Below are 10,814 nucleotides of genomic sequence, written 5' to 3' on the forward strand. Positions count from 1 at the left end.
ATCAATAAATATCAACATGAAAGCATGATGCAAAATGGACGTATCAACTCCCTATGCGTAAAATTAATTATGAGTATTATTATGTTGGACACATATCGTATCAATGTTGGGCCTTGCCAGAAGAGTTTTATCCCAAAATGAATTATCAATGGGGTCCCCATAACAACCCCAAGCATGTTAGGAGCGCTCAATATGGAACATAATACCGATACTCAAGTAACTAGGGTGGCAAAGGTGGAACAAAACACCGAGCAAAAGGCCAAGCCTTCCATCTTTTACCAAGTATATATGCTCGTTAAATTAAATAGCAATAATATTGTGATATCCTAAAATATCCATGTTGGCACTTGGAACCACATGCACCTGCAACTAGCAACGCTATAAGAAGGGTTGAGAAAGCGGTAACATAGTCAAACAATGGTTTGTTGGGAAGGTGGAGGTTAGAAGATTTTCATGACAATATTGGGAGGCTTGGCATTCAAGTGGTAGGTAACAACACATAATGATAGAAACGAGACAATTAGCATAGCAATGATAGTAGTGGTATCCAGGAAAACGGTCATCTTGCCTGAGATCCCGTTTGAAAGAAAAACGTATCCGCGAAGTAGACGAACGGGCGTAGTTGAATGAATCCCCACACTCCTCACACTTTCGAAACCCTATCGAGGAGAAGCAAATCCGGACCCAAACTATCAGCACATGGTACAAAACACACACAAAGTTATTCATGTGGGTTGCCGAAATCAACAAGTTATGCCATAACATCAATAGAAAGACAAGATATTTTTGATGCAAAAAAAGAAGACAACATATTTAAAAAGGAAATGGCAAAAGTTTGTCGCTACTAACCAATAAAAGTCCGAATAAGAGTACCCTCCCCCCTCCATCCCTGTTCCCCGTGGAACTTGAAGCAGTGTTTTAGTCACCATCTTGAAGACGAATCTTCCAATAGTCGCACCAACGCTAGGCCGCAATGACGCTAGTGAAAGGGTGGAGCGTCCTCCCATCTTAGAGCATCTCCATCCGTTTGGCCCCTAGCGCACCCCGGCAAAAGCCTTTTTGGCGTTGCGTCGACGCTATTTTCGTCCTGGGGGCAAGCGAGTTTCCAGCCGCACCACCAGGTTTCGCCCCCCAGACGCCAACCTTTTCAAATTCTTCTTTCCCGCTGCCACAAAGACGTCACGAGTTCGGCAATCATCATGCCACAAGTCGGCGATCAACATGCCATAGTTCGGCGATCAAGCACAAGAAGTTAAACTGCAGCGACGAAGTGAGCGCGAATGGAAGGACACCACGACATAGAGAGGACGCATGCGAGGCTGCTGACGAGTATGCCGGTGGCGAGTAGCTGTACTGGGTGTTGAGGCCGGCGCTAAACGCGGGTGAGGGAATGCGCAGGTCGTGGCCGAAACCGACGGGGGAGGAACGCTGCGGCACGCCATGCGGGAAGGTGATGTTGGGATTGAAGTCGTTGGCGTAGCGAGGCGAGGGCACGTACCCCGAGGACGGCATCGTCGGTGAGAGGTTGGTCGGCAATGCAACGCCCTGGCGACCCCTCCATGCGGCCTGTGGGTTGCGGGCAGGCGGATTCATCATCCTCACACGAGACGCCTCCTCCTGATCGACCGCGGCCGCGGCCGCCGCTGCCTCCGACGCGTCCGTGATCCTCTTGGCGTTGAGCCTCCTCCGCCGGTCTGATGTGACCGCCTCCTGGCGCTGGACATCCGTCCTCCGCTTGGCGTCCGAAACGCCCACTGGCCTAGGCATCGACTTCCTCGGCTTCCTCTGCTCTGGATGGCTGGAATCGACATCGGTGGTGGGGCGAGGGAGAAGAATGGCGGGAGGAGGTGGGGAAATGGAGGGAAAGGGAGGAGGAAGGGGAAGAAAACGACGGGAATAGGCCCGGCTGCCGCCGACAGAGCAGACCCGTTTGACTTTTCGCTTCGACCGACGCTCCTAGGCGCCTACCGGGGAGCTGAGTTCGCCTCGGGTTCGTGGGTTGTTATTTTGGTCCAAACTGACACTAAACGAGGAGCTGAGGATGTGACTGGACCGATTTTACATCACCAACGCTAAAAAAAACACTCTGAGGGCCGTGGGGGAGGGGGGGGGGGGGGGAGGGGGAGTGGAGATGCTATAAATGTCTTCCACAGCCACCATGGGGCTGATCATGTCGTGGCGCAAAGCTGGTCACCGTCGCTCCACACCACCGCGAGCTGACATGCAACATCCATCATATCCCTGGGGTCGCTGGCCCGGCATCCTCCATGTGAAAAGAGACCGATGTTGTTGGAAATATGGCACAACATCAGTGATATCCAATCAGCAGCGCTTGCAAAAACATCAAAATCCTGTTTGAAATATTGACGTATGTGGATTTGTTCAAGTAATAGTTAGAAGTGCATGGAAGTTCTGTTTTGTGTTTCATAATCCTTCTGCTGAAGTGCTGAGGCAATCACTGTGTCTGGATATAGACGATTTCATTATGAAAATCAACGGAGAAACTTGTTATTTCAAGTAAAATCAGACTATACAAGAAGTATCTGCCAGCCTCTACTTTCCTTGAGTCTTAAATTTGTTCCCTTGGGTCCTTGTTCGACTGAGCCTTCTGTGTTGCAAGCTACTGCGTAGTAAACAGAACAGAACATCCTTTTTCTTTCGAAAAAGGGATCACCCGGGCCTCTGCGTCACTGGATGCATACAACCAACAGCGCAATCCATCGCATAAGAAAATTTACATAACCTCTCTACTCCCTCGTACAATCCAAAATAACACTAGTATGAAACGGTTTCTCACCTAATTCAGAACCCTGCAGACGCATAGGCCGGGGTCTTCTTTCTTTTCTAAAAAAAAAACCTAATTAAGAACCCAAGGAAGGTCTGAAGGAATGGGAGGAAGTTAACGTGTACAGCAGGTACAGGTACTGCTCTAGTCTAGACTCTAGAGCCTTGACTGAAAATCGATGTGGTTTGGAGAGGTTCAGTTGTAGGTGCCGAAGCCGGCGCGACCTGCTGCTCGCTTCTCTGCGCCCGCGCCGTCATTCCTCGGCAGCACGAGGTTGCTGATGGTCCTGATGATCTGCCGCTTCAGCTGCCCCCTCTTCAGCGGTGGCCTCTTCTCCTTTGTGCCGCCGTGGTTGCTGATGCCGCTGTTGGTGTGTTGGTAGTACTCCATGGCTTTACCTGTGTTGCCCTCCCTCCTCTTCTTCTTCTTCTTTGTTCGTGTTTGTGTATGTGTGAGAGAGAGTGTGTTTTCGAAAAGGACATGAGAAGTTGAAAACTATTTATAGGCGAACTAAATCATCCGTGATGTGTTCATACTTCGTACCGGTGCCTTGCCGCACGTGTTATTGGTTCAGTTAGGGGGAATAAATTGACCGCTTGTGGCCCACGATGTTTGTAGCGTGAAGGCACTAAACAAAAAGAAGTTCCCCACACGAGTACTAAGCTCCCCAAAACGACTGGAATAATTGATTATTATGGCAGATTGCCGGGTGCATCTTTGAAGCATCCAGAGACTTCTGACCGGTCCATCCATCCAGACCGATTTCGAGCTCATGGAAAATAAATATCCAGTTCAGCGTGTCATTTGGACGTCTCCGAGTTTTAAAAGCGAGAGAGGAGATTGGATTGGATTCATCCCCCCAACGTTTACAACTCGTCGAACCGAACTGAACCATCAAGCACTAGATAGATACTCCCTCCGTCTCTAAGGGTGTGTTTAGTTGCTGTCGAATGTCACGGCCGGACCCGTTCCTAGTCCTCGTTCCTGTGTTTGGTTTATCAACTGCAACAGAACCCACACATTCCACTTTAGGGAATATTCCACTCAGATTCGGAACGTGCTAGTACCACGAAATTGATGAAATCACACGGAACGGCTCGTCTGCTCGTGCTGCTCGTCGCCGCTCGTCGCCGCCCCCGCGCTGCTCGTCGCCGCCCACCCGCGCTGCGCCTGCCGGGGCCGCCGCGCCCTCGTCGCCGCCGCCGCGCTGCGCCGGGTGCGCGACCCGGATTCGCCGCCGCGCGCGCCATCGCCGGGGCCGCCGCGCCCTCGGCCCCCGCGGCGCTCGGCCCCCTCCCTCTCTGCTGCCGCGCTGCGCCGCCGGCCCTCTCCCTCCCTCTCTGCTGCCGTGCCGCGCCGCCGGCCCCCTCCCTCTCTGCTGCCGTGCCGCGCCGCCGACCCTCTCCCTTCCTCTCTGCTGCGTCGCCGCCGGCCCTCTCCCTTCCATTTTTCATTCCACGCCTCCCAACCAAACACTCGAACGGAACCATCCCGTTTCACTTTTTTGCTCGTACCAAACACAGGAACGGAACCGACCCGTTCCTTTGAAATGGAACCATTCCATTCCATGACAGTTGGTTCTCCAATCAAACACATCCTAAATGTAATTCATCCATTTTGTTCCGTATGTAGTTTCCTAGTAAAATTTCTAAAAAATTCAGGGAGTGTAAGAGCCGAGCCGAGAGTGGATGCACGTGCCGGAGTGCTACCCCTCGACTGTTTCGATCCTCCGTGAGATGCATGTGACCCTGACGGCTCACTGGTTTGTCTGTAGGGAGTTTCCAGGTTCACTGCTTGCCTAGCCACTAGCTAGCCCTGCTGCTGGTGGCGGTATGCTACCTTGAGGTGTCAGCCCCGGATGGACACACCTCGATCCGTCCACCGGCCGGGCAAGCCACGGTCAGCCGCCGGACGTGACCTTATCCTGACCTGACCGCGACGAACGGGCCTCTTCTTTATTCCGATAACATATACAGTCACATGATATTTCCGACAACATATACAGTCACACGATATGCATGAGTATGTTTTTTTCTTTTTTGCGAGGATTACTACGTTTGGTTTGATTGCGCACGAGGCGATGCATGGCGCTTTCATTTTTCAGTTGCACTTTTTTTAGGGGAAATATTGCCGTTTTATTTAACCGTAGAACCTCGTAATCTCATCCGGAAGTACATCAAGAACAAAGCCTGAGGGAACCTCCAACCATACCTTACTCAGTTTATCTCCTATCCCAATCTTTGCTAATTTATGAGCGGCAACATTCGTCGAACGACGAACCCATGAAATCTTAGTGCCATCAAACATCCCAAGTGTTGTTTTTATCTCCTGAATCCCCGGTCCAGCAGCCGAGAGATTCCTTGCAGGATTGTTCAACATGTCCACCACCTCCTTCGCATCCAACTCGACATGCACCCTTGTAGCATTGATCTGTGCCGCCACTTGAAGTGCCCTTCTACATGCTAGAATCTCAGCATAAACCGGATCAGCGATGTTGGAGAAGTGATAGCAAGTGGCAGCCAGGAACCCTCCATGATGATCGCGTAGCACAACTCCACCCCCAGAACCCCCCTCTCCCCGCCTGGAGACCGCCCCGTCAGAATTTACTTTGATCCATCCTTCTTCAGGCGGCATCCATCTCTGCATTTCTTTTTTGCTTCTGCTCAGAAGGCTGCCGCCCATGAACCTCATGCCAGTCATTCATATGTTGAGCCATAGAGTTCATGATTTCATGTGGTGGGGCGATTTGTTTTCCTTCCCTTGCGTCATCCCGGGCCAGCCATAGCCCGTAGGTAGCTTGCACCATCGCCACCCTATCACCGGCAGACGCACCAGCGAACCAGTCCAGTAACCAGCGAGCAAGAGCACTCTGGGAGCTCGTCGTACACGGTGGGATCGCCACCAAAACTCCGTTCTCTGAGTGAAAAAGCTGCTAGAATCGCATAGAATGTTGGCAGGACCAGAAACGGTGGTGAATGGTTTCTTCACGGACACACACCACACAAAAAACACCTGGCTTAATTCGCTGTCGATGTAGCTCATAACCTACTGCCAAACTATTTTTTTATCAACCTCCACATGTGTATCTTAGCTTTCGTAGGAGCGAAGGTATCCCACAGCGCAATAAACCCTCTATGCTTGTTCACTGAACTAGAGGACTCCGGCTGTCCGGTCCTCGATCTCCACCTAGCCCGAATTAGGTGGTAAGCTGACTTGACGGTAAAGCACCCATTTTTAGTAAAGTCCCATGCGATATAATCCTCCTACCCTGGACCACCAACAACAATTTGTTTGATATCCTTCGCATCATCTGGCGAAAACATAGTGTCCACCAATTGGACATTCCATGAGCGCCCATCTGGATTCATCAAATCAGCTACATGTGTCACATTAGGGATGAAGAGTTGCCCTAGTGGCTTCATACTTCCGCTCCTCGGGATCCAATTGTCGTGATGGATATTGATTCTTGCTCCATCCCCTATGCGCCATATCACGCATTCCCGTAGCAGATCTCTCCCGTACAGAATACTACGGTATGTGTAGGAGGCATTTGACGGACATGTTGCTGACATGATCGAATGCTCCTTGAAGTAACGTGTCTTCAGGACCTTTGCGCAGAAAGAGGCCGGTTCTTGCAATATCCTCCAAGCTTGTTTTGCTAGCAACGCTTGGTTGAACATGTCCGGGTCCCTGAACCCGAGTCCACCATCCTTCTTTGCCCCACACATATTTTTCCAAGCTAACCAATGCACCTTCTTGTTACCATTCGTTCCACTCCACCAGAATTTTGAGGAAATCGAAGTCAAATTCCGGCACATTTTCTTTGTGAGGGGAAAACAACTCATGGTAAAAGTCGGTACATCCTGAAGTCCAGATTTAACCAGAACTTCCCTAGCAGCTTTGGACAACCCTAGGCCCTTCCATCCACCTACTTTTGTCTTGGAGCTCTCAGTGACATACTTAAAGATTCCATCCTTGGATCTTCCAACCAGTGTTGGCAGCCCAAGATACCTCTCGCTCAGAGCCTCTGACTGAACCCCAAGGGCCTATTTGAGCTCCTCCTTTACATCATCCGGACATCCTTTCCCAAAGAATATTGAGGACTTCTGCAAATTAACTCTTTGGAAGGATGCAACCTCATATGTGGTTAAGATCTCCTTGAGTGCTGCAATATTGTCATTTGACCCTTCCAAAAAAACAATGTTGTCGTCTGCAAATAGGAGGTGCGTAACATGAGGGCCAGTGCCCCCAAAGGTCACTCCTTTTATCGCCAAATCAGATTGTGCCTTCTTCAAGAGTGCGGAAAAACCTTCAACACAAAACAAGAAAAGATACGGGGATAGAGGATCACCCTATCGGAGGCCTCTCGAGGGGGAGAAAGGTCGAGAGCATGCACCATTCAGCTTGACTGTAAATCTTGCAGAGGTGACACACCTCATAATCATTAGGATCCACTAAGTTGCAAAGCCAAATTTCTCTAGCATTTGTTGCAGAAAAACCCACTCCACCCTGTCACAGGCCTTCATCATATCTAACTTAACAGCACACAAAGGTTTCTTCCTCTTTCTAGTCCGAATGGCGTGAACACATTCATAGGCAGTGAACACATTATCTGTAATAAGGCGGACCGGTACAAAAGCACTCTGCTCCTCTGAAATAATGATGGGAAGAATACCCTTTAGTCTATTAGCTAAGACTTTGGTTGCAATCTTATAAAGCACATTACACAGACTAATCGACCTGAACTGAGACAATAACTCCGGTGAGTTGGTCTTCGAGATCATAACTATAACCGTGTCATTGAAAGTCTCAGGAGCAGCGACCCCACTTAAGAAATCCCTTCCCTCTCGACAAACATCACCTCCTACCTGCGACCATTATTGCTGGTAGAATAAGGCTGGTAACCCATCAGGTCCAGGAGCCTTCGTCGGCCCCATCTGGAACAACATCGCATGTATCTTCACATCCGTGATAGGGAAGGTGAGCTCAGCATTAATCCCCGCAGAGATAATCAGCTCGATATTCTGCAGTAGCAGATTCGCTCCCGACGATCCCTCTGATTTGAAGAGCATCTCATAGAATGTTGCAACCATCTCTCTCATGTGGTCATCCACTGTGCATTTTGAGCCATCATCTCGACGAAGGCCCTCCATGGTGTTTTTCCTTTTCCTATGAGATGCCCGATTTTGAAAATATTTGGTATTCTGGTCACCAGCCTTCAACCAATCCACCCGCGATTCTTGTTTGTACATTAATTCCTCCTGATGATAAATTTCCTTAACCTGAGCTTCCGTATCCCGGACCTCTAGTGAGCATCCGGATCGTAGCGCTCTCTCCTTCGCTTCCGTCAGGTTGGCTTTCAACCTGACAATTTTGCGTCTAATAGACCCAAACACATCGCGCACCCATCGCTGCATAGACTTTGTTGTGCTCCCAATCCGCTGCCATACCGCAGTAAGTCCATGTTCACCTGTCCCTGCAGCCTCCTATGCCTCCTCGAACATAGCTTGATAATTTTCATGTCGAGTCCATGCCTCCTCATATCGGAAGGGTCGATCCCCGGGTCTAGTTTGGCGTGGAGCCGTCTCCAGCGCCCGTACCAACAACGCCTGATGGTCAGACTCCTCGGTCATAATATGTTCAACCGCTGTCTCCGGGAACATCTGCAGAAAATTGTCCGAGCACGTAGCCCGATCCAGCCTCACCTGAATATTCTCCAACCCATCGCGCTTGCTATCCCATGTATATTGGTAATCCGAGAAACCAAGATCTGCCAAGCCGCAGTCGGCAAGACAGTCCCTAAATCTTCCATCTGTAGAAATGATCTTGTGTTGCCCCCAACTTGATCAGACTGGAATAAGATCTCGTTGTAGTCGCCCAGACAAATCCATGGCAGATTGTCCTGTGCTCGAAGATATCGTAAAGCGTCCTAGGATTTTTTTCGTAGCTCCATACGTGGTTCCCCGTAGAATCCAGTGATTCTACAGGTGTTCCCTTCACATACCACCTCCGCATCGATGAAATATTTGCACCACGACCGAACTGTAACCTGAAGATGGTCCCTCCATCATAGAGCAATCCCTCCACTCCTCCCATTGCAGTCCACCGCCACACCCCTAGTAAATCCACAGCTCCATCGAAGTCTCTCCATAGCTCTTGCCTTCTTCTTTGTCTCACAAAGAAATACCACCGCTGGGTTGTAAGACCGTATCAGGTCTCAGAGTTCGCCAACTGTCGAGTCCAACCCCAAGCCCCAACAGTTATAGGCTAGAAGATTCATTGTGTCCGGCGGCCCTGAACCTCAGGGTCCGCCGATCTCTCTTTATCCTCAGAAATACGCTCAAACACTGAAGATGTCTTGCGCCTTGTATCACGAATGAAAGTATCATGCACAATTTATCGCTCTGGATCCTCCTTTGCCACCCACCGTTGCTTCGGCCTACGTTTCTTGCTCATATCCCCAACCCGAGCTCGGGGTTCATACCTCATCGTATGTCTGTCATCTGGTCGAGGCTTTCTAACATAGTGGCCCCTTCTCCTATTCTTAGGCTCGAAGAACCGTGAACTAGTGTCCATGATTGGCTGCCTCTGCTTCTCATCAAGTGGTACCCGCTAATTCTCTGGATCCTCATGCCTTTTCTTCACCCATTGGTCACCCTTGTTGCCACTTGAACGCTGATCTTCATATAGTTTGTTACGCAACTCCTTCTTCCTACGCTGCTCTATTTCATCTCTCAGATCTCTATCCCACCCTGAGCCTTCCCTGCCATTATACACGTCAGGACTTGCTTCCACACCCTTCTCAGCCCTACGCTCCGCACCAGTGCGGGAGCTCGCCGATTGGGCGAACTCTGTCTGCAGATTACGCTTAGTGGAGTTATTATTCACCCTTGCATGGCCCTGTTGGCTCATCTCCGAGTCACCCGTCTTGCTGATTCCCAGGCTATAGCTACTCCCACCCGCACCTCCATTACTTCCATCTATCGCCGAACTCTCCTTTCCTCAGGATGTCCGGAGCCAACTGCCCCACTGCTGTGATGAGTCGACGGGCGGAGCACATGTCCCATCCACGTGCACAAGGCGCCCACATTCAAAGCAGAAGTGGGGTATTTTTTCATAGCTAAAGTTATACCATGTGCGGCCTTTGTCAACAGGTGAGGACTTCAGGTAACAGCCCCTCACAAGGGGTTCAAAAACATATATCGTCGCTCGGACGCGTAGCTAATTTCCCTTTGCTAATCCATCCTTATCCACATCTACACGAACCACCTCCCCCAGCCAATCTCCTAGGGCTCTACCGAGGTCTTCAGTTCTCATATCCGGGGGAAGAACATGCACCTGAAACCATACATCAATCTTATCGAAAACCATCTTCGATGGCCTCGTGCCTCCTTCATAATTCTTGATGATCAAGACACTGAAATCATACTGCCATGGCCCATTATTGAGAAAATGCTTCCAGTCGCCCTCACTGCCGAAGTGCACCTCGAAAACATTATGGCCAAGGTCTCTGAATTTCGCCTCCTTATGCAAGCCCCATGCCCGCTGCATTGTTTGCTCCAAGACAGTTTTGTTGAGTGATCTCGGTGAACAGGATTTGCCTACCACCGCCCATCTCCCCTTCCGTGTTCGAGCTTGATCAGCCGTATCGAAAATCAGGCCCTCTTCCTCTTTGTCCAACAGCGCCATACCTCGCATCCTTGCGGACAGGCTCGCAGCTAGATCCGGAGTTTTGCACTCAGCTGGAGACCTAGAAGATTCCCCGCTTACGCATCTTCGGCGTTGCCGCCACAGACTTGCTGGGAGTCACCTTAGATCTTGGAGTCACTGCATCCTTCCTGCTATCCATCTCCTCCATCAGCTCCTGTTGGCGAAGTGGGTCACCGCCGGTCCGTGCCCTGGGGAGCGCCGTCGCTGCCCGAGACACCATCAGAATCTACACCACCCCCGCCGGAAAAACCCTAACCCTAGCGAAGAAAGAGAAGTCGCCTTGCGATCGCCTCACCGTCACCTTAGAGTTTCCCTACAT

General features: G+C 50.4%; 1 protein-coding gene across 1 annotated transcript; it reads right to left on the bottom strand.

Moving 5' to 3' along the window:
* Window positions 1-2,483: 2,483 nt before the first annotated feature.
* Window positions 2,484-3,242, bottom strand: LOC123414685. Its single transcript, XM_045106674.1, has one exon. It carries the CDS (start codon window positions 3,173-3,175, stop codon window positions 2,981-2,983), a length of 195 nt encoding a protein of 64 aa, XP_044962609.1. The 5' UTR covers window positions 3,176-3,242; the 3' UTR covers window positions 2,484-2,980.
* Window positions 3,243-10,814: the final 7,572 nt, after the last annotated feature.

The sequence above is a fragment of the Hordeum vulgare genome, chromosome 1H, assembly GCF_904849725.1.
Source record: "Hordeum vulgare subsp. vulgare chromosome 1H, MorexV3_pseudomolecules_assembly, whole genome shotgun sequence".
Taxonomy (NCBI): Eukaryota; Viridiplantae; Streptophyta; class Magnoliopsida; order Poales; family Poaceae; genus Hordeum; species Hordeum vulgare.

Excerpts from the sequence above, each read along its gene's own strand:
- LOC123414685 (XM_045106674.1), bottom strand. The coding sequence starts at position 3,175 with ATGGAGTACTACCAACACACCAACAGCGGCATCAGCAACCACGGCGGC.